The sequence below is a fragment of the Opisthocomus hoazin genome, chromosome Z (genome assembly GCF_030867145.1).
Source record: "Opisthocomus hoazin isolate bOpiHoa1 chromosome Z, bOpiHoa1.hap1, whole genome shotgun sequence".
NCBI lineage: Eukaryota > Metazoa > Chordata > Aves > Opisthocomiformes > Opisthocomidae > Opisthocomus > Opisthocomus hoazin.
In genome coordinates, this window is record NC_134454.1 from 577961 (window position 1) to 602434 (window position 24474).

Here is a 24474-nt window from a genome sequence, read left to right on the forward strand (position 1 = left end):
TTCCTCTTCTTTCTGAAGCACTATTAAACCGTTTTCTTTCTCAGCGTCACTGACAGTGGAACATTCCATCACATCACCTCTCTGGTCTCCTTGCGCAGGGACCCAACGTGCTTATTCCCTGTGTATGTCAAGGCAGCTCCTTGTTTCACAGACTTCTCCTAACTGCGCATACTGCAACGTCTCATTAGTCAGAACAGAAGGATACTAGTATTCAGCCTCTCCCAATTTTCTGTTTGCTGTACTAGACTCTGTTCCTGTTATAAATTCTGTGCGTATACAGCTGCTTACATGGTAAAAATTTCAAAATGGAGACAAAAGTTGGTATATTCTTATTATATACTCTGTGATTGACACAATTCTCCAAAGATTTGCACTTTTCACTGTTCTAGGTACATACAAAGAGAAAGATCAATGCGTGACTGCTGATCATGTGGAAGTCTATATCCTTGTAAATAGCACTATGTCAACAAAGGTTGTGGTGAATGACTTCACGGACCCCAATCTTGTGCTCGATCAGAATCATTTTACTGCTCAAGTGAATACCTTATATACTAATACAATAGTTACTAGAGCCAATCAGGTTTGGGCTCGTGGCCTTGCGAATGGCAGTTCATGGTTGCTGTTTTCCAGGATCTTTTGCAGCTGGATGTGTGAAAACAGCTTATCTCCTGAGAACAGAGAAGGGAGGTGCAGGACGCGCTGATCTTTCAGGGTCATGAGACAGTGCTGTTCTGTCTCAAATTATATGGTTTCCCACAAAAGGTCGCAAAGATATTCACCGGGGCCGCAAAAGCCGCAAATGAACTAACTGTATCCCAGCACATCTTGGAAAATATTAGGTGAAGTACAAACAGTGTGTATCAGTCAGCATTTAAACGTAGAGGGTAACTAAGAATATTTATAACTAACTGCTAACTGCTGCTACAATAATTGTCCTCATGTGCAGATGCCATACATCAGATGCAATGTTTGAACCTCCCATCTTCCTAAAAATCAAGAATGTCGCGTTGAGGCATATATATCAGACTTTTACCCCTTCTAACATAATTAGTTTCAGCAGTGATTTCACTATTACCATTTGATCCTCAGATATCTCTGACTTAAAATCAAACAGTAGGACAACAGCTAGTAATTTCTTGCTTAATACCTCATAGCATTTGATTCACAATTAGTTAAAATCGAGTAATCACTCTGTCATAATGTTTAGGTTACTCTGGAATGAGGGATACCACACCTTAAATCTATGGCCTACTTATGTTTCTGTTCCGAGAAGATTCTTACTGTGGATCTGATTCCTAAGTCAACCACAGAAATACAACTAGCTTAAACAAATTGCCTTCATACGAGTAAATACTATCATAACCAATAAATAGAATAGTAATAGAAAAGTAATATGTGCACTGTCTGAAAAGTGTACATTTAGATTAACACGTTGTAAGGTCACTTCACCTATTAATTTTTGCAATTAGATTAAAACACTGTGTTCAATTAAGCCCTTGTATCCTACAACAAAAAGAGCTAAAAATTGGTTGTAGCATATTGGATTTTAACATTTTGTTCCTTCTTTCTAATTGATAAACACTTCTTAACTGAAAAATTCATCCTAGGATGGAGGACGTATAGGAACTAACCTGTAAGTAGAAGAACAGGACACCTAAACTATCCCAGTGTGACACTTGAAGGAACTTGTTCCATGGGAGTATACACATAAGGAAGTAGGAATCTTCATATACAGTATGGATACTTTAGATGTGTAAATATGACCTCAGACATAGTTACCAATTTTTCAAATATATTTCATATGCCTCACACGCAAATACTTGTTTCTGTACAGTCAGTAAGTATATACACAAATTTTGTTGGCACCATGTAGGCAGCCATTTTAAAAAGTTACTGGCTTTATGCAGATCTGATGCCCATGAAATTAGATCTAGCTATAACTTAGCTAAACTCACATCCATTACATAAAACAGTACTTCCTTTCCTGATTTTTCAATTTTCAATGACACCATACATGAAGCTGTTAATTTAAAAACATAGGCCAAAAAGAGTTGATTATTATTTTCTGGTAACTGGAAACTTGAGTGAAATTTTAAAATTAAAAATTTGGTAATTTCCATTGTTATTATTTTATGAGCTCCACTATACAAAGATTCCTTGAAAAAACCAATATATAGCTATTTCTTACTTGTATTACAGCTACATCTAGAAATACTCTAAATTGTTCTGTTAGGCAAGGATGTAATTGCTAATACGAATGCAGAATATGAGCCTGCTGAGTAATATACGCATTACAGTCTTCTGTTGATTTTTATAGGCTATGCATACAATTTAATTTACAGGAACAACTGTTAGCTCTGCCTGATAGAAATATTTATTTAAAGACAAGATATAGGTAGGAGGCTTATATTAAGTCATTGCAACTAATAATCACAAATTGAGAAATTGTTTTACGAAAATAATGAGAATGATACATTCCTCAATAGTGTGATTAACTGTTTGTTTAAAACTGTCAGGGTAAACAGCATGAAAAATTGCCCAAGCTTGAAATGAAAGACAGTCCCCCACGCAACAGCTGGGATTATCCTGCACAGGCTACATCACGGGTGTCAGAGGAAGTTCTGTAGGTATGACGAGTGTAATCACATCTTCCTGTTTGTTCATTCTTATGGGACTTTTTTCCTTTCTCTAGCTCCTGTAAAAGCACCTATGCAAACATCCAAAGGATACCTAAACAGCTGCAAAAATACAAAGATGTTTGTCAATGTGCAAATTTTTGTCCATCAACAGTCAGAGATATGCTGCATAAACCGAAGCTCATTCATTACTGAGAACCCTTATGGAAGTTGGCTGTAATTCACTAAGCAGGGAAAATTATTACATGCAAAGTATTTTCAAATTCGAAATGGGACAAAAAGTTGTGTGTCCTTTGAAAATCAGTTTCTTCTCTCTTCTTACGGAAGAAACTTAATAACCAACAAATCACCTTCCAAAAATGAGGATACTTTTAGCGTTGCTCAAAAAATAATGTAACTGCTGAGTATACCTGATAATGGCGTCACTCAGTACGCTGGGCTCAAGACAGAAATCCGTACTTGTTTTATGGAAAGGCACCAATTGTAAATGCAGACAAGTATAAATTGGCAGGTTTTTCTCGCATTTAAATATAGGCAATAATACGGAATTGAAATTAAAGGACCACAGTTAGACTGACAGAGCGTTCATGTAGCACTTGTTCCCATGCTACTGAAGTTAGAGGGGTGTTTCGCCACGGCCTTTCAGTGACATAAACTTCAGCTCGCAGAAAGGAGAAAAATGCTGGTGCTGCTTAGCTGATTATTACATACTAAAAAAGACAGGCAATCTGTCAGAGCAGATACCGATAAGGACAAAGACATACATGAAAAATCACATTTGGAAAATGACAAGCAGTTTTTCAAAGCAAACAAATGGATTTTTACGTGTGCTTCAGCCCCAACCCTCCCCCCCCCCCCCCCCCCTTCATTTTTTTATTATGATTTGACTCTTACGTTTCCTTTGGAAAAATACTCCATTTGCACAGCTGGTCTGTTTTCTGGGCCCCGTATCCACTTACGCCCTTGCAGTTGCTGCCCTGTTTCATGTGGAACACGCATCGTGGCAGCTACAGCTGCCATGCAGTGTTCTACGAAAAGCACACTCCCGCTTGCCTCTGGTGTGCTAAGATAATATGCCACCACCTCTGTGACTGAAACTTACCGCTTTGTTATTTTTTCATCTGTAGCACGCTTTATAGACAGCAATTAACTAACAACAGCTTTCCTTGGGAATGCCAGATATATGACCGTGCAGTCTGGGTTCCGCTTACCAACCAGTTGCATCCAGTCTCTAGACTTGTTCTTGAATTTTCAGGTTTGTCTGTAAATGAAAACACAACACTGACAATTCCGAGTTAGTACCGACCCAGGGCTGTGTAAGAGCACGCTGCACCGTACAACGCTCTGAGAACAAGCCAGCACAGGTGCACCCGGATTTGAATGTGGTATGCCTCAAATAACGAGCCTGATCTCTGACATATACCGCTTTGTCAATGTATTTTCTGATAGTTACTGAGAAGTAACAATTACACCTAGAAAATCTAAATGCAAGAACCAGTAACATTTCATTATTTGTGCCTATTTTTAAAACATCTACAGCAAGAGGTTTATGTGCAGCGCTAGGACATCAGCCTAAACCTAGCAGGTAAAACAGATCTGAAAGTCAAACCACAGTGGCTTTTCTAAAAACCAAAATCCTGCAACCTCGTAAAAAGCTGTAGAAAGATGCATCAGTGAATATGCATTTTCTCAGACACATACAGAAACGAGTGAAAAGCATTTGGCCACAGGAAAATACTGTAAGTAGAACAATTTGAGTATTCTGATGCACTACCGCATTGGCTTTGCCCTACATAATATCTTTTTTTCGCACTCTCCTATGCTATGTATACTTTTAATGGCATTAGCCTTTAACGGCATGTTTCCGTAGAACTCGATTAGGATTCGCGGAAGAAAACACTGTCTGTTTCGTCGCTGTAGCAGGTCTCAAACACCCTCCTCTTCAAAGGTCTGAAAGAAAAAAAATTGGGCACTGACTCACCAGGCGAAGGGTGGCAGCAAACAAAACTGCTCGCTCCCTGTCAGCACAGGCCAAGGTGCGGCCAGGAGGCTGCACAACGCCTCCAAACCGGGCACTGCTGAATGCTGCTCTCTTGCTTAAAATGGTTGTTCATGAATAATTCGCTTGCCGCTACACCATATGACCTAAGATGCATATTCATTCAGATGAATATAGTAGGTTTCCATCGGCATGTCGCAAAACACCACGTTAACTTTCAGGAAGACAGCAAATGGTCTAAAACCAGAAATGTATCGAACTGAAAATACAGCACGAAATGCACAGTATTTTGAAAATTCGCTGGTAACGTGGTAATAATTAGATTATAATGCATACCGACACCAGCGTATTATGCTCAAAAAAACCCACAGATTTTTTAAAAGTCAACAGTAAAATAGTTACTCTTCGATTAAACTAGTAAGTTCTGCACAACATTTAAATGGTAAGGCACAGAAAATGTATGCTTTCTAATTCTCCAGAAAACTGCAACGCAACAGGTTCTGAGCAAATCTGTCAGGATGTACAAATAATAGAGGTAGGAAAAGCATTTCCATTGATGTTCACGACTGGGTTGTGAATCATGGCCACACTCAGATCAGCAAGGAACAAGATTTGCCAGGAAGACAAGATTTTGAGCATCAATATTCTAACTAACATAAAGCTTCACACTCATGAGGCTGAGTATCGAACTGTAACATCAACTGGTTGCTGAACGGAAGAAGATTTGCTGCATGCACTGAGGGCTCTTGAAAAGGGACTGAAGTACCACACGTCTATTTACACCAGCAAACCTATGAAATATGCAAAATTAGAGGGGGGAAAAAAAAGGACTTCTTTTCCAGATGCAGCCTGAAGACAGACAAGCAAAAACCTATGCCCCTATGTAATGGTGCTGATCTAAAACTGAAAAGACAAAGTGAACAATTAAAGGCAACTATACAACAGCTTTAAAAGCCACTTGAGAAGGCAGACAAAATAAACCAAGAGAACGGCATCACATAGTAATAAAAATTGATACCTTAAGGTAGTTGGTTCACATATAGTTTTGCATCTGCTTAAGAGACAAAAATAAAGGTAGTAACTCAGCAGTAATTTCTTTACAAATTTTAAAGTCGTACACATACTGTCTCTTAAGATAGGATACAATTTCTATTGGTATGGGGATTTTAGTCTTTTATTTGGGCTTGATTCATCTTCAGCCTAAACATTTATTTGAAAGGATATCAAACTACATGAGAACGAAATGTGTAGGGACAAAAGGTTATGGAAGGGTTTGGAGTTGGAGAGAGATAATTTCTCATGTGACAAAAATATTCTTGAAAACCAGTAATAATCAGGAAGTCATTAAACAAAAATAACATTTGAAAACTGTTGATCTTTGAAAAAGAAGGGAAATATTTTTAAAACAGCTTATCATTAATGATCTATTCAGAAATTCAATGAAAACAAAATATTCAATGCAAACAAAAGTTTCTGATTTGTACCACGAACATGGCAGAACCAACAGAACAGACCTAAAATTAAATATGCAGACAGCAATGATGACTGTTCAATGATTACCTTATGATAATCATTCTGGGAGCACAATCAGCTCTATTTGATAAAAATAGAAGAAAATATAAACAAGATAGAAATAAAGAATTTAAGTCACCGGAAACACAAATATCAGTATTCAAGTTCTTGCCCAGACTCTGCCCACCATTCTACCTCCCCAGCAATACACGTGGCCTCCCACGGGGTTATTAACAGCTACGCAGGTAGGAAGAATTAGCACTCACGAGGAAGAACTTCACTCTGAGGGTGACGGAGCCCTGGCCCAGGCTGCCCAGGGAGGTTGTGGAGTCTCCTTCTCTGGAGATATTCAAGACCCGCCTGGACAAGGTCCTGTGCAGCCTGCTGTAGGTGACCCTGCTTCGGCAAGGGGGTTGGACTACATGACCCACAGAGGGCCCTGCCAACCCCTGCCATTCTGTGATGCTGTGATTACACTTGTTCCTCCGTCCAAATACATTCATGTAAATACAGCCCCACGAGGGCTTGTATAACGGGAGTAAACCTGCAAGCCTTCAGAAAGAGGAAACACAGGGCGATGTGCGTTACCTGCAGCGCCAAGCGACCCGGGACAAACAACTTTGCCTGCAAAGCGAATAGAAATGGTGAGCCAGGGGCAGCGATGCAACAGCTCGGCTTATCTTACTAGAAGCTCTCATTCCTTGCCAAATTTAAAACTGCTCTCCCCAAAGTAAATCTCCTCCATGAGTGCCGCAGCCACATGACCCGCTCCTGCAATTAAATTCTTAGCACAGCTGTCCTTCCAGTTCCCACGCAAACATACACATGCTCCTGCCCTGGAAGGCACTTGGAAAAGCCTGCCTTCTCAAGTGAATCTTATAAATATTTACACTGCATTTCTATATTTAGGCATATCACTTCTACAGCAGCAACTATGCTGCGTTAAAATCATTTTATTTAAGCGTCTGTCACGGAAAGCAAACAGCAGCAAATAGAAACCCACAGAGGCAGGATTATTTGAGACTACATTTACAGTACTGAAGCATGGTAATACAAAATCAAAGCTCCAAGAGTCTGCTGTCGAAAATGCAATCTCTTAACCAGAAAACCGGCAGGGTACGAACGTGTTACAATGCTGTCCACCACGGGCTAGAGCCAGCTTCTCCTTTCACTGACACCGGGCGCAAACCCAGCGTAATTCGTCTGATCTTGGCGGCGTAACTAGAAGCAGGTTTTGCCTTTAGAAGGCAAGGTACGAAACTTCGGCAGGCAAAAAGAGGCTGGCTGGAGAGCGCTGAAAGCAGGAGCAGCAGTTTGTTTCAGTGGCACCAGGAAAAATTCACCTAATGCTTTTGGGCAACGCAAAGCTTTGAAAACCTGAAAGTTTAGATGCCTTCTGAGAGCTCTGGAGAAGACAAGCAAGTGTCAACGTGCCGCTATCTGCCAGCTCTTTTAACACCGGGGTGGTGGAGGGGGGGAATAATACCCAAAAGACATCTTCGCCTTGTACTGCCTGGTAACGTCTGTCGCACGGCGCCTCCTCCATCGCAGAGCTACCGAAGGGCGAGGTGGTCCTGGCGAAGTTATTAATAATGAAGGCAGGCCCGGGGGTGTGAGGGTGAGTAGCAGGAAAAAAGCGAAATTTCAGGAAAGTGCAGAGAAAATCTTTTTGGCAGCGACAGAGTCGCAGCTCTCACAAGATAAACAGTGCTTTGCGTACCCCGGGGTGCGTTTTATTCTTATCGCTAGCACACCGGGTCTTTGCAGCGACACGCAAAGGAAAGGGTCCCTTTTAAAGCCGATTTCCCTGAGGAAACCAACCCCGCGCCCAGCATCGCGGCCCCGCAGGGTGAAGTCACCCGGGCCCGCAGCCGCTGAACGGGAGCTGCGTCCTCCCACGCCCCGCGGGTTCCATCCCCGAGGCCGGGGGGGTCCGGCCGGTCCGAACCCCGCCAGAGCTCCGGCACGGCCCCGTCCGCGGCTCAGACAACACCTGGATGTTCGCGCCGCTCAGCCGCTTCCCCTCTTTCCTTTCCCCTCGAGAAGATGGAAGGGGGGACGCGACACACCGCGTCCCACGCGGGGCCGCCCCCCCCGCGCACACGTGTGCGCCCGTCCCCGTGCGAGGGGGAGGGAGGGGGGAGCGGCGCGCAGGCGCGCTGCGGCGCGGCCCGTCCCGCTCCCCCGCGCTCCCCGTGCGGCCGGGCGGGAGCCGCTCCCCTGGCGGCCGCCGGGGCCGAGGCAGCCGCGCCGGGGCCCTTGCGGAGCGCAGCCCCCGCCCAGCCGGGTATTGTTCCCAGGCCGGCTCCGCCGGGGAAGTTTTGCCCTCGTCCCGGCTCCGTTCCCCGCCGGGGCGGGGCGGGGTGGGGGGGGGAGCCGGGGCCCCTTTGTCGCCACCTCCCCGGCGTGCGGCGGCCGGGGGAGGGGGGCCGGAGGGGGACGGGGCGGGGGGGGGCGAGGCTCAACATGATGGCGGCCGAGGCCGGGGGTGAGGAGGGCGGCTCGGTTACCTCAGCGGGGACGGCGGGAGCCGGCGCGGAGCCGGGGCACTGCCTCGCCGTGTGCCGGGGCAAGGGGCCGGGGCCGCAGGGCCCGTTCCCGCCCGGCTCTGGAGGCGGCGGCCCTCAGGGCGGCCCGGCTTTGTGCTCGGTGCTGGGGCTCCTGGAGCTCGGCGCGGGGCCCGCCCCGCCGGCGGCCGGCCCGGGGCAGGGAGCGGAGTCGGCCCGGGCGAGCGATCCCGGCACCGCCGCTTCCTCCTCCTCCTTCCCCCCGCTGCCGCCGCCGCCGCCCCCCTCGTCCGGCGGGCTGGGGACCGTGGACGAAGGGGACTCGCTGGACGGTCCGGAGTACGAAGAGGAGGAGGTGGCCATCCCGCTCAACGCGCCCCCCACCAACCAGTGAGTAACCGCCGCCGCGCCCGGACGTCGTTCGTATGTGTCCCCCACCCAGCCCCGCTCCCTCCGCCGGTCGCCGGGCCCGGTGCGGAGCGTGGCTGTGTCGGTGGGACTTCCCCTGGACGTCCCGCGGAAAAGTTTCGCTTCCCAGCGCCGCGTCCCCCGGTTCCGCCGCGGCAGGAAGGCGGCCGCGCCGGGGGGTGCCCGGGGAGGGGAGTCCCGCGGCGGGCCGGGCTGTGCGGGGCTGCACGCCCCGGCCGTGGCTTGGGAGCCCGTGCTGCCGTGGTGGCTGGGGTCGGGTCCTGGAAAGAGAAACAAAACAGAAAATAAAAAAACCCAAAAACCAGGCGCTGCAGTCTAGCCGAGTTAAGTTTTTTGGTTTTTTTGTTTTGTTTTTTTCAGTGTTTTTTTCAAGTTTTCCTAGCGATCCTGCAAGCTGCCAGGAAGAGTGAGCTGTTCCGGTTGTGGTTTGACTGCCTGTTGGGGAGACTTCCAGTCTCCGGTAGCGCAGTGGTCTTTACTACGCCATAAACATTAATTAAAAAAAAAAAAAAGAACAAGAAAAGCTATCCACGGCGTGTAATAATTGATACGCCGTGCCATCAAGTGATAACTGCATGGTTTTCTATTTAGAGGAAAACTCCAACCAGTAATCTTTACCTTTCCTCTTGCATATACAGAGATAGCTAAAGTGACACGCACGTGTTCGGTGTTTTTTTTTTTTAAATTCAGGCAGTCTTGAAACGTGGACTGAAGATGAATTATAATACTGAATTATAATATATTTATAATATAAATTCTATATTTTAAAGTGTTGGCCGAGAGGCTGCTTTTCTAAATAATGTCTAACTGTTCGCTGCTCAGCCAATCTGAAACGAAGTTGTTTTTGATAAGGTTATTTTTGGAGAGAGGAGGCAGTTGGAAAAAAATAAATTGTGAACCTGCAGTTACGTTTTGTTGTACTTGCCCATCCATTAGGTTAATCAGGATTCCTGCAGTGCTGGTAATACAAAGAATCCTGCACTAGAGGCAGACCAATTCTGTGTTTATATTGTGTGAAATATAAGATCAGATAATGTTGCCCAGAATTCGTGTGATTAGTAAGTACTCTAAACACAACGTTTGGATTTAACTGTAGAAAGTCTGCAGGTTTGCATAAGGCATTTGCAAGGCTTTTATTTAGAACAGAAAATAGCTCTCGAGCAGGTACCGTATTCTCCCCAAAATGAAATTGCTTTCATATGAATCTAGAAATATGTTGTTACAGTGTCTGTAGTCGATAGTTCAGGGTTTTGAGATACGGGTCGGCAGATGTAGTCGAGATACAGATCAGAAAGTTAATCTGAAAACCCATCTGAATTTGGGTTCTTTTTGACATTCTGTCGCAACTCCACTGTCAAGAGAGTTAACTTCGGCACTATTTCACGTGCTTCCAGGATTTCAGGAGTCATTGCAGCTGTAAGGAGGACATAAAACGTGATGTTGCAGGATTTCTTTTAAATTGATGTCTCTAACCTTGACAGGTTTCCTAGTCCCTAGTTTCTTTTAATTTCTGGTCTGCTTGCGGAAGTTTGTAAACATTAGGGCCGTGTTTTGTGGAGACAGTATCTGAATAGCCTTAAACTTGCAGAATTCCCTGACTAGCTAGGAGTAGGATTAGGCAGATCTGACAAAGGGTAAGGAGGGAAACAGAAGCACAGAAAAGCAAAGTTACTTCGTCAATATTGTGTGCCAGATCAGTGAGATGCAGAATTCTGGTCTTCTGGTTTTCTCACTGAAAGATCGGACTGCTTCTTCCGTTAGACCCGGCTAAGTTCCTCAGAGAACTGAGGAAAAAGCCAAAAAGCAAGCTTTCTTGAAAGATTTTTAGAAAGTGGGGTCGTTATTTATGAATAGTCACCTGTTTGATAGTAAATAATTGTTACCACATCTACAGTCCTGAGTAGATTTTGCAGTCAGAATATTGTCTTGTAAGTCCTGTGTGAACGAGGTCGTTAAAACTGTCATGAAAGAGGGTGTTAGATTTCTGACAAGGAGTACCTGCTAGTGGAAGAGTGCAGAGGTCCTGATTTGGTTTTGGTTGGCGAGGCTACTTACCTGATTCAGACAAAGGGAGCACTGAAGTCTGCTCAGGACCAGGGTCTAGCTCTGTAGTTATATGTTCTTCTCTTCAGGATACTTCAATACAGAAGCATCCAGGAAATAAAATACATTTAAAAAATTGGTTCGGAAGTTCATACCTCCATATAGTTAACCTTGTTCTTTGTAATTTTATCCTTGGTGTGTGACTTTTCTGTGACAAACATGAAAGTGGCTGATTAAAATAGTTAGAAGCCTTTTCCCCTTGCATTCATCTCTTACCTCTTTTATACAGCATCCATTTTTACCATTCTGGGTTATGTCATTTAAACTGGCCATATGTCGATAGTAAATTGTATCCTTTCAGTCCTGCTGTTTTATGTTGGAAGTGCCCTTTCTTTGTAGTCATGCCATCTGCTTCTACGGAGTTGAACTCTTGAGTTATTACTAAAAACAAAGATCAGTATTGTCTGTCGTCCTATATAAGGAAAGGTCCGGTAGAAGTCTTTAAGAGCAGTAATCGATCTTGTAATTTGAACTTGGATTAGATTTCTGCAGTTGAATGTGATTACAAAACTGCTGTTCCATTTGTTAAAGTATGACTGCCAGCTCCACCCTTTCCCACTTCCTCCTAATTCATTCAGTTTTTATAGGAGGCGTGCAGGGTTGGCTGGATGGACAATTCCACGATCCTGTCAAATGGTTCTGTTTCTTTGTCTTAATTGCTTCCAATATATTATGCGTACATCAGAAAAATTGAGAGTGCCCTCAATCCTGGCCTTGGTGTATGTGACCTAAAATTACTGTTCTCCTGCATAAGAATGAAAAGGCGTTGTTTCTTTCATAACAGTAACGACCCACTGGGCCTCTTTGCCTTCCCATGGGCAGACATCGCGTTTCAGGATTTACTGAATGGCTGGCTCCAGTGACTCCGAACAAAAACACCTCGTAAAAGCTGCTGCTAGTGTTTCCTACTCCAATCCTAGATTAGACTTTTAAGTATAAAATAAAATGAAGCTTGCTGCATAAACCACCTAGACACATCTTTACCACTTTTTAATCTCCTGACTGGTTTTGCAAATGGAAAGAAATGAAAACCCAAACCAAACAACATTGGGCTGAGTTCCCAGTTTGCAAGTGTGAGGCCATGAATATGTTAACAGACCGAATGTGTTTTTTAAACGTTAAGGGGTTTTTACATACTGTTTAGTTGACATTCTGGCTTTCACAGTGACTAACCTGAAGAGGTGGGAAGTGAAGCAGATGCAAGGTCTGCACTTCCCATCAGGATGCTGTAAATTGAGTTTGTTCAGGGTAGTCAGGATGCGTTCGTCTTTGCTAGCAAGCACCTAGTACACTTAATTTCCTCTTCTCTTTTCCATGTACTTAAGGAAGAGGGCACTATGGCTTCCCCTAGTGTGTTTTCTTTAATCTTCTAGCAGTGGGAGGAGATTGTTAGCATGTAACAGGTTAGCTTTATTCACAAACTCAAAATCCCCCAGTAGTGTTGATTTTTATCTTTGATCCGGAGTGAAACTGACTTAAGGCTTGTCTGTTCGGGGGGTGCGTGTGGTTTTTCGTTTTTCTGGAGTGCTGCAGTAGCGTGTTTATGTTGTAGCTTGATATTAGGGAATAAAGTGGGCAACTCTGTGTTTTGGTCATTTTTTTTGCCGTGCTTTCTACCCAGTTTGCAAACCTCACTGACGGAGGCTGAAATAGTGCAAGGAAATGCCTTCGGATTTAGTGAAAGAATGCCGTTTAATCTGGTTGTAAGCCAGTGGTATGTGGAATAGTTCAGTTATTTATCTATAATTTGATTAAAAATCTTAGTTGACAGTATTATTTTGGATCCTAGTGTTGCATTAAGGTGGCAGAAGCAGTTCCGGTATATTCCATCAAAACTGACATTTTCATACGGTGTTTTTTGAGCCGCGGTTGTTGGTTTGAAATGGAGATGAGTTGAAATCGAAAGCAATCAACCATACAAAATGAAACAGGCTGTGAAAATACTGTCTGGTTAAAACAAACCTTACCCAAAGCACATGTAATCTTACCGTCACTCGTGGTGCCTGTGGGGGCAACATAGTAAGGAGAAAAAGAGCTGAAGATAGAGAGATGGGTAGAGAAATATTAAATAAGCATGGATTGCATGAAAGTAGAACATTTTACTACCTGAACATAGTGTGAAGTTGTGGTTTCTTCATATGAGTGTTGAAGGTGGTGAGTCCGGAGTTCTGCAGCATTTGTTTATTTTAGTAACTCATGAAAAGGACTTTTTTCTCAGTAATGGCTGAAGGCCCTTTTCCATACTGATGAATGAATCTGTTGCACTGAAAATTGAGAGGAAATAATATTGGCATGTTTGGTTAGGTGCTGTATCAACAATAAATTAAGTGTGATGTAACTTGATTTTGGTGTATGAGGTTTCTGTTTAGCAGCTAATGTGGTTAGTAGGTCTTGATGATCCTAGAGGTCTTTTCCAACCTGAATGATTCTATGATTGTATTTATGTAAACTTTTTTAGATAAAGAATTTCTTTATTAATTCCTGTTGTCTACCGAAGGGTCACACCTTATTTTTCTAAAGTTGATGGGCAGTGTACGGATTTGGCCACTTACAAAATAGGCCTGAATATAAATCTGTTTTTGGTTCTGGCTGAATATGTGGTGCTCAAAGCGTAGCCTTAGATGAATGGTTAAAAGCAGCAGAGTAAAATCGTATGCAACCATATATAGGAAGTGAAGCAGTGAGTAAACAGAGTATGTTAGGTTCAGATATAAGTGAAGACTTTAGATGAAGAAAATAAGAAGTAGAACAGCATTTGATGCTACAAAAAGTTTGAGGAGGGTTTTTCAGTAATTTAGTCGCTCTTTGTAGTTAGCATCAGATGATGTCATTTTGTTTAAACAGTGAGTAGAGTCTCTTGACCTGCACTTTAGCAAGTTTTCATTTGTGTCATATGTTGACTCCCATAACTTCTATAACATGTGGGACTTAAGCACTTCATCTACTGGCCTGCCCTGACGAGAAGCGTAATACTGTGCGGTATTTCTTCGCCTTTTCTTGTCCTAATGTTTTGTGGCTGGGGAGTGGAGAGGAACACAAATTTTACCAGTGGGGTCATGGGTCTCTGCAGTGCAGGACCCAGTCTGTTGATTCAGCTGTAAGTTCTCAGGACTGCTGTAGTACTTTTCCAGTTTCTCACATATGTGTCTTTCTTCTTCAGCAGAACTCCATAAAATCCTGGTATTTGTCTCACTGGTAGGCACGGTAGGAGGGAAGAGAAAGCATCTTGTCATAACACTGTCTTTGTGCTGCGTGGAAGTATTGCAGCGAAATGATTCTGCGTTCCTCTGTGTCCCTCTGCAGTATGGGCAGTACCAGTAAAATGTTACCAGTGCTTGACAAGTTTTGTATACTTGTCCTGTTTTTTATATACCATATAGATACTGCAGGCAGTCTTTAATATTTTTTATTTTTATGTGTAGTATCTGCTCTGCCCCTTTGGAGCAGACAGAGGTTTCTGTTCTTACATGACTCTATCTTTAAATTAGGTTTAATGTTGAAGGTGGTGAGGAGTAGTCAGCATGGATTTATGAGGGGGAAATCATCCTTAACCAACCTAACAGCCTTCTACAATGAGGTCCTTGGCTCGGGGAGAAAAGGGGAGAGTTTACCTCAACTTTGGTAAGGCTTTTGACGCCGTTTCACGTGGCCTCCTTGTAGACAAGCTGGCAGTGTACAGGTTAGAGAAGTGGACAGTGAGGTGGATTGCTGAGCGGCTGGGCCCTGAGGGTGATGGTCAGCAGCGCAAAGTCTGGGTGGAGGCAAGTCACTAGTGGTGTTCCCCAGGGTCTACCCGGGGTCTAGTGCTGTTTAACATTTTCTTGAATGACCTGGATGCTGGGACAGAGTGCACCCTTAGCAAGTTTGAGGACAGTGCAAAACTGAGAGGGGTGGCTGAAACACCAGGTGGGTGAGCTGCCATCCAGAGTGACCTGGACAAGCTGGAGAATTGGGCTGCGAGGGATCTCGTGAAATTCAGCGGAGGGAGTGCAGAGCTCTGGCGCTGGGGAGGGATAACCCCAAGCACGTGCTGGGGGCTGACCAGCTGGAAAGCAGCTCTGCGGAGCAGGGTGTGGGTGTCCCGGCAGACAGAGCCGGCAATGTGCCGTCATGGCAAGGAAAACTTAACAGCATCTTGGGCTGCGTTGGGAGTGTTACTGCCAGCGGGTCGAGGGAGGTGATCCTTCCCCTCTGCTCAGCACTGGTGAGACTCATCTGGGCTGCTGTGTCCAGGGCTGGGCTCGCCAGCACCAGGGAGATATGGGCTTACTGTGAAGCAGGCCCAGTGCAGGGCCACCAAGATGATGAAGGGACTGAATCACCTGTCAGATGAGGAGAGGCGGAGAGAGCCGGGACTTTTCAGCCTGGGGAAGAGGAGGCTCGAGTGGGTCTTATCCGTGCAGATAAATACCTGATGGGAGGGAATGCAGATGAGGTCCGCAGTGGTGGCCAGTGACTGAGCAAGAGGAAATGGAAACAAAAAACCTGAATTTCTGTCTGAATACAAAAAAAAAGGCCTTTTTTATGGTGGGAGTGGTCAACAGAGGTTGCCTGGAGAGGTTGTGGAGTCTCCATCATTGGGGATGTTCATTACCCAGCGGAACATGGCCATGAGCAACCTGCTGTAGCTGACCCTGCTTGAGCAAGGCAGGAGGGAAGGTTGAACTAGACGATCCCGTGTGGTGACTTCCAGCTTAATGATTCTGTGTATGTATAAATATACTATTTGTTGTTGAGGATCAGTGTTCCAGGACCGATTTGCTGAGAATTGTTACTTGAAGTAGACAGGGATAACATCAGAGGCTGTAGCTAATAGGGAAGACTTTAAAGGAAAGTACAAGAAATCCTTAGATTGGTAAACAGAGTATTTAGTTGTTTTCTGTGTAGGCCAATCTCATAATGTCTGCTGTAAAAGCTCAAGAATTTACCCTTTAAAAAAAAGAAGTCTTTCTAAGGTAGCTAACAGTGCTGTTTAGTAAGTTTGCTCGGAATGTCTACCCTCTCCTTCTAAGGTATGTTTTTGTTACAATTATTGGTGTGTATGTATGCAGTTAATGTATGCAATTAATGTATGCAAACCAATGTTGCAAAATTAACTGGCAAGCTCCAGCTGTGTTTCAGGAACAGAGTATTGAGGTCACCAGGACACTCACTGTACCCAGTCAGTGTTCTGTTAGCAGTCTGATTCTTGTCATGATCAGGCCCTGAAGAATGCATTTTCATCTTGAAATTCCAGTATGTTCAGCTGCTTCTTAGGCCAACTTCGTACCAAATCAATTCTTTTTGTTAGGATTTCCTTTTTTTGTTAAACTGAAATAATAATAGTTGTTCATCCTCAAGTGCTAGCTGTTTTTTTGTAAGTATACAGTTTCATCAGAGTTGATATATATAAGCATAGAACTGTAAAACAGCCCATGTTGGGAGGAACCTTGAAAGATCATCTAGCCCAGCCTTATGTGGGAAGGGGACCGTGTCTGAGATTATCTAGCACCCTGTCTAATCGCATCTTGAAAACCTCCAGTGAGGTTTTCCTCCCTCCTTAGGGAGGTTGTTCCAGTGAATGATTGTTATCACTGTAAAAAAAATTTAACTGCTGGAATACTGTGATGAGGTCCCCTTAAGCCTTCTCGTTTTCAGGGAGAAGAGGCCTAACAGCTCAGTCTTTCCTCATGGGGCAGGTTCTCCAGCCCTTTGATCATTTTTGTCGTCCTCCTTTGGCCTTCCCCCAGTCTGTCTGCATCTTTCCTGAATTGTGGGGACCAGAACTGGACACAGTACCCCACGTGCGGTGTGACAGCTGGGTAGTGTGGGGTGGTCGGGTCTCTCTGCTAGCAATGCCCCTGCAGATGCAGCCTGGGATCCAATTTGCCTTTGTTGCCGCAGCAGCGTGCTGCTGACCCAGGTTCAGCTTGTTGTCCACCGGGACCCCTGGGTCCCTCTCGGCAAGGCTGCTCCCCAGCCACGCAGATCCCAGCCTGGACTGGTCTCTTCGGATATGTCATCCCAGGTGCAGGAGCTTGTGCTAGTCTGTGTTAAACTTCATAATATTCCTGCTAGCCCACTCTTCCAGCCTGCCCAGGTCTCTCTGTGAGATGCTCACCCTTCTGACGTGTCCACCTCACCACACAGTTTGGTGTCATCAGCAAGCGTGGTGATAGCGCTTTCAATCCCATCATCCAGCCCATTTATGAAGAGGTTGAACAGCGTGGGGCCCAGTATTGATCCCTGGGAGACCCCACTTGTGACAGGCTGCCAGCCAGAGCACAAACCACTGTTCGCCATGCTCTGAATGCGGCCCGTGGGCCGATTCCCTGCCCATCTTGCAGACCACCCATTCAGTCTGTACGTTGCCGGTTTGTCCAGTCAGTGTTGAGGTGTTAGCTATATGTAATTATATTTGAAGAAGTTGAGTATGTAACTACATGGGAATATTTAAAATGTTACAGTTTTCTGCTAGGGATTACTGTCGCTGGCTCAGCAGGGGTGGTTGTATGATTTTCTTATTAATAGCTACTAGATACTTGGACAAGGGTTTCCTCTGTGAACTTCCCCTTGCAGACTATACTGCTTGCTTTTTCACAGTAGTTTCCAGGAACTGTCTAAGTTTCACCAACCTTTGATAATCAGTTCAGGAATCATGTGGTAGTTCTGTATAAATTTGTGTGAGATTTTTTTTCTAAAATTTTCGCCTCTTTTACAAAGTCAGCCTCTTGTTTTATGTAAAATTATGCATATGTATGTAAATCTTCACTCGTATGTAGGTTATGCACAAAAGGATATACTGTCTGTGGCCTACTCATTGGGCTTTGCGTGTTTTTTTGTAGATAAATTGCATCATCTTTTTCTGTGTATAAAATTGTAAGAGTAACCATAATCAGTCAATTTGTTTGTTATTTTCTTTATGCCAGCTGTTAGTAGAGTGACACTGGAGATGTTACAAGATTCAAGCTTGGATACTTACTTAATCCAGAATGTTAAGGACTTGCCTGCATTGTCCTGTGCAAACCACACCTTTTTCCCCCAGTTTTTTTCTTGCATAGATTTTTTTGTGCTTTCTAAGCATCTGTGGAGAGTTTTTCTTTTTGTTCTTTCCACTCCTTGACAGTAAAAGGTGTGCTAGAGAAATGTCTTTATTCATCCAGAAGCAAAAGGTTACCAAGCCTCTGTAGTGATCATGTCGTTATATATTCAAGTCTAGAAACAGGGTGTTTTTTCTGCTTAGTTGTATACACAGTTCTGTGACGTCATGCTATTGGATTTGTTTTGTATGGATTGAACTTTCTAGGTTGTATTCCACCGCTGTCGTTCTAGTGCATGTGGGAAGTATTGGACATCCTTTAATTCAGGTGTTGTACCTATGTTTGACTTTTGGTGTATGACTGTCAGGGTTTTCTCGTTGCAGAAGCGGTTAACTACCCATGGGTGCAATACACCTCTCTAGGGAGGCATTCCAGCTTGCCAGAGCAGATGTGAGTGGAGAACAAAACAAAAACCTGTGCTTGGTTGGAGAGGGTGAGGTGTGAGGAGGAGGAGGAAGGTTAAGGAGCTGCTGGTACATCTAATGCAGTTAAAGGCAGACAAGATGAACAACATCTTAGAAATTCCTTAATTACTACACAAGAGTATCTGCCGTTTTGTGTAGCAGTAATGTTTTTGTAGTAGTTGCTCTTAGTTCAAACAGAAAAAGGCCCATTTTTGACCTGAGGGCACAAGTAGGAAGCATGTAAAAATGGGAAGCTTCTTGCTAAAAACTAATGAGATCCAGAATTCACTTCCTAAGCTGAGATCCAGAATTCACTTCCTAAGCTGAGATCCAGAATTCACTTCCTAAGCTGATCCTTCAGTAAGAAAATGCAAGCTGCTTTAAGAGCTATTTTTCAACCAGTTAAGCTATATTTCACTTGTTTATTGATGTCTCCTGCAAAAAGGAGATGGCAGTCAGTCTTCAGTAGGTGTATATCAGGTAGGATTGGAAGGAATCTTTTGTCTATGTTGGACATTATGCTGTTGTCACATATCTGTTTCTTTTGAAGCTTATAACATTGTTTGTTACATCGGTTGAAATTTCTAGAACTTTTCTATCCTTAGTTAAGTTATTTAAATGTATTCCTCTTGACTGTATGCTTATCTTGCTCTTTCGTCTTTGCATAGTCTTTTTGTTAAGATGTACTGAGGTTTTTCACAGAATCACAGAATCACAGAATAGTAGGGGTTGGAAGGGACCTCTGTGGGTCATCTAGTCCAACCCCCCCGCCGAAGCAGGGTCACCTACAGCAGGCTGCACAGGACCTTGTCCAGGCGGGTCTTGAATATCTCCAGAGAAGGAGACTCCACAACCTCCCTGGGCAGCCTGTTCCAGTGCTCCGTCACCCTCAGAGAGAAGAAGTTCCTCCTCATGTTCAGACGGAACTTCCTGTGCCTCAGTTTGTGCCCATTACCCCTTGTCCTGTCACTGGGCACCACTGAAAAGAGCTTGGCCCCATCCTCCTGACACCCACCCTTCAGATATTTGTAGGCATTTATAAGGTCCCCTCGCAGCCTTCTCTTCTTCAGGCTGAACAAGCCCAGTTCCCTCAACCTCTCCTCGTAGTGGAGATGCTCCAGTCCCCTCACCATCCTTGTAGCCCTCCGCTGGACTCTCTCCAGTAGCTCTTCATCCTTCTTGAACTGGGGAGCCCAGAACTGGACACAGTACTCCAGATGAGGCCTCACCAGGACAGTGTAGAGGGGAAGGAGAACCTCCCTTGTCCTGCTGGCCACACTCTTCTTGATGCACCCCAGGATCCCATTGGCCTTCTTGGCAGCCAGGGCACACTGCTGGCTCATAGTTAACCTGTCGTCCACCAGGACACCCAGGTCCCTCTCCGCAGAGCTGCTCTCCAGCAGGTCCACCCCAAGCCTGTACTGGTGCATGAGGTTGTTCCTCCCCAGGTTTTTGGTTGATCTATTTTGTTCTAGCCTATGGTTGAAGTAAATGCTCCTGAAGTGTTTTAACAGCTTCTTTTGGAGGTGTGCGCAAGTCCTACAGTTAGCAGGCTGGCACAGCTGGTGTACAGAGGAGTACCTATGGTAGTGACTTTCCATGTTAGTTGGCTGGTTCCTAGTCTTGAAATGCAGCATGGTTCCGTTCCCACGTGCTGTTCCTAGCGTAGGGGGTTTTGGAACAGTCAAATGAGAAGAGCAGAATTATTCTTCATTACACTTATGTGGGTATGCTTACATGCATTGTACAGCATCTTAGAGAGATGCATAGGGATGCAAAAGGGATAAAACCCCCTCCCTTCCTTTCCTAGAATAGTATGTAACACTCAATTTCAGGTATACTGGACAAAGAACACTTACTTCAAGTTAGTTTCAGCTCTTGTTTCATTATCTTAAAGGTGCATGCAGCGTAGCCGTTGATAGACATTTGCAGAGCTTTTTCTGGCAGGGAGTTATTTGTGGTGTGGAGAACTGTAAAGACCTCATCAAAAGTTGGTAACTACTGAATAGTAACTAAGACAACAGAAGAAGGACGTAAATTTAGTAAAGTCTAACTGAAACTTGCCTTAATTTAAGGTATCCCCAGAGATGGGGGATGAAGTGTTAAAAGGCAGAGTCTGGATAAAAGTGGTAAAACTACTAATGCATTTTAGGCTGAGAGAAACTATAAGACTGAAATGAAACTTTGAACAGTGAAGAGGAGCATCAGCTCTTCGGATGGAAAGCTTGAGAGGGGATGGTTGGCGTTAACAGGGTAAGAAGAAACAGTACAGGATATTTTGTTGTGGTTTTTTTTTCCTCCGGTGTCTTATGAAACTGTACTTGAGATTTCTGTGTGCCATTAGAAACTGAGAATTTTCCCAGTTCAAGGTAATCATCTTTGCTCTTTTGTGCTTCTAATGGCAGCAGAGCTTACGTAATCTCAGGAGGTGATAACAAGAATCTGTAACGAAAGGTACTGAGGCAGTGATTGAATTGATAGGAGGGGAGCTCTGACCATGACTCCTAGAAGTTCTCCATTCTTACCGGTTTTGTTGAAGCAGCAAGATATGGCTAAGAAGAGCTTTGAGTGAAGTGGATATGGCATTGGATGTCTGTTTTTCCTATGCACTGTAACGTTTTTATAGACGGAAATAGAGAGGTCGGCAGCTATTATCAACATCTACATTTGTACCATGTTGCTGAAAACCACTTTTACTCCCCTGCAACTCTTTCGCCTGCATTCCCTCCTCCCTAACCAACTATGTTCCTGAGCAAAAATTTCTGCGTACTGTAACAGCAGAATCCTGTAGTGGAACAACAAAGCTTCATAATATTTGCTTTTCCCACATGTAAAAAGGAAATATGTAAATAAAAGGATTTGGTTGAACAATGTGACATGCTTCCAAACACAATAGCAGCTGCCTCCTTCCAGATGGTAAATTCACCATCTGCTACCTCTTTGTGAACCCCCTGTGCCTAGCGTGGACCTTGTGGCATGTCCATGTTGGGGGGCCAAAAGTCCAGTTACTGTCCCGTGAGCTTCTGAAAGGGATGCAGTGTAGTTGCGTTCCTGCTCACAGCAGAAAGTGCTGGCTGGGCCTAATGAGGCTGGTGTGACTGGCTGTCTGGTACCCAACATCTTCCGTGGAGCGGAGGAGAATTAAGGGGCTGTTGTTTGCAGGCCAGCGGTAACAGCTCTAACTTGCAGCGCTACTCATTTCATGAGGTTCATGACCTGCCTTACGGCCGTGGCCCACAGGATGTGGCTGTAGTGTTGGGACCATTCTCCTACGCTGCTGTGTACACGTGTGTATATATAAGCTTATTTGTGAAGTTGTGTCTGCGTTCTTTCTGTTTGCTGTAATTACGGTTGTGATACATAGGGTTGTAGTTTTAAACATGCTGCTTTTGGTTTAAACTGGCAGATGGGAGTATTTTTTTGCACAGTTTCAGACTGGTTTGTGAAATGTGGAAGCCTGTTACTGGTATTCTCATAGAAGCAAAATAAAGGTTGCAATTTAGGTGACAAGTTTGCAAGTTTTTTTACAGCAGTTAAACGGGTGGTCATGGAAAAACAACCACCTACATTGGGATCTGTAGTTGGTAAGACTTTTTATAGTTCAGTTGCTTGATAACATTCTGTTGCAAGGCTGGTTGCATTTTCTCTTTTAATGTATAATCTCTTTTAATCTCATAGTAGCTGTTGTATTCTCATGGCAGTAACTGTGATTCAGAATGTCATTTAATTATGTTTGCTCAAAACACAGTGAAAACAGTAGATTGTCAGAATTTAAAAATCTGCAAGGTCAATGTTAGAAATACAGAAGTGTTCCTAGGCAGGGCTAGGCAAGCCATCAGAGATGACTGACTAGAAATGATAGGGATCTTGTCTTTGGCAATGATAGAGGGTATAGATCTAAGCGGTAGTGAGTTACGGTTTTGAGTGCATGCGTTCGATAAATCACAGCCACAGGGGCAACTTTAAATTTATGAACAGCTAGGCAGGTTTTTTATTTGATACGCTCCTAACCAAACCTGAATTCCTTTCATGAGACTCGTAGTGCACTGTGGGTAGGACTCTGTTTCACATCTGTTCAGAAGCTGTGTTTGAGGTAGATCAAGAGACCTGGTTAAGTGTTGCTTCTGACTGTGACCACGTTGAACTTCAAGCTGTTAAAAATGCTGAAGTGTTTGGTCTGGACCTGTACAACTTAGAATCATAGAATCGTAGAAAGTTTTGGGTCGGAGGGGACCCCTAGAGGTCATCTAGTCCAACCCCCCTGCAGCGAGCAGGGACACCACTAACTAGATCAGGTTGCTCAGAGCCCTGTCCAACCTGGTCTTGAATGTTTCCATGGATGGGGCCTCCACTACCTCTCTGGGCAACCCGTTCCAGTGTTTCACCACCCTCATTGTAAAGAATTTCTTCCTTATATCCAGCCTAAACCTACCCTGTTTTAGTTTAAAACCATTACCCCTCGTCCTGTCACTTCTGTCTCTACTAAACAGATTGTCCCCATCTTTCCTATAGGCTCCCTTTAAGTACTGTAATGCTGCAATCAGGTCTCCTCACAGCCTTCTCTTCTCCAGGCTGAACAAGCCCAGCTCTCTCAGCCTGTCCTCATAGGAGAGGTTCTCCAGCCCTCGGATCAACTTGAAATGGTGCAGAGCCTCCAAAGAGGGAAGGGTAGTTTCTTGTGATGTATTCTTACAGAAACGCTGAACTCGAGCTTCGTTGAGATGCCTGATTGAGGGTTAAAGCCAGAGGATCTGTGATTTGTTTTATTTCAGAATTCATGATAGCCTGGTCCCAGCCTTCAGAGTGTTCTGCACTCTTCATGCTCTGATGAAATTACGAGGAGGGCAGGTTCTGTGGTTTAGTCATTTCTGTTGTGCCTGCTTTAGATAGCATATGAAGTGTTAGATATATTCCTTTATAACTGATAATACAACATAAGTGATCTTAACATTTGTCATTACTGTGAATTTGTGCTCAGTACATTAGCCAGTATTCACAGGACAATTGATCTATGGATGTGTTTCAAAGCAAAAAAATTCCCCAACCTTTTAACAGAATTACTAAAAACAACATAATGCTGCTTCTTAATTGAGCACTTGGTGTCCTTAAATCAGATTGAGTACTATGTTTTTGTAAAATAGTCTCTTTATTGTTTACTATCAAACTACTTGAAGATAATGATGAAAAGTTGCAGAGTGCATCTTCATATAATACTGAAAACAGGTGATAGCTGGATGAAATGTAAGACGTGCACTTCTAAAAATGAAGTCTGTCAACATTCTTTCACTGTATACTGCTTGAATAAAGTGGTTCTGTCTAGTGACGAAACTCTACTCTCTGGAAAAACGCGGTTATTTCCCGAGAAGCATTTTGCATACTCTAATGGTTAATCTTAAAAGCTTGTACTTCAGTGTGTATCCTGTTTTTTAAAGATGTGTGCTATCTACAGAGGCTTCCTGAGGATATCACTTGAGCTGTTTTCTGCTGTCATTGCTTGATATTGACTGCTTTACTGCCATTTGTATCTTTGTATCAATTTGTAGTTAAATTCGGTGTTAATGCATATTTCTGTAGCTAGTGATACAGAGTAATTTGTTCATTACAGTAATGCATAGCGAGCTGTAAAATACCACGCATTTTGTACTGGCTGTTAATATTTCAAACATGTGCTCAGTGACACCGAATTTAATTCCACGTAGAAGTTAACTAGACATTTTTATTTCAGAAAACAAACCTTTTCTGAAATGGGGGAGCAAATTATTTTTAACCCTGCTTCTACTTTACCAGGTAGTAAATGTCTTCTGT

At 43.9% G+C, this 24474-nt stretch overlaps 1 protein-coding gene and 1 long non-coding RNA gene across 2 annotated transcripts in view; one reads left to right on the forward strand and one right to left on the reverse strand.

Moving 5' to 3' along the window:
* Window positions 1-307: 307 nt before the first annotated feature.
* Window positions 308-8231, reverse strand: LOC142358881 (uncharacterized). Its single transcript, XR_012761919.1, has 3 exons — window positions 6414-8231; window positions 3739-3897; window positions 308-2738 (listed from the first exon to the last, which is right to left on the reverse strand). It is a non-coding gene; the product is annotated as an uncharacterized LOC142358881 (long non-coding RNA).
* Window positions 8232-8613: 382 nt separating this feature from the next.
* Window positions 8614-24474, forward strand: part of RASA1 (RAS p21 protein activator 1) — a 67014-nt gene continuing 51153 nt past the window's right edge. Inside the window, exon 1 of the mRNA XM_075411479.1 lies at window positions 8614-9044. Coding sequence (XP_075267594.1) covers window positions 8614-9044 — 431 coding nt within the window. The remainder of the gene's footprint in view (window positions 9045-24474) is intronic.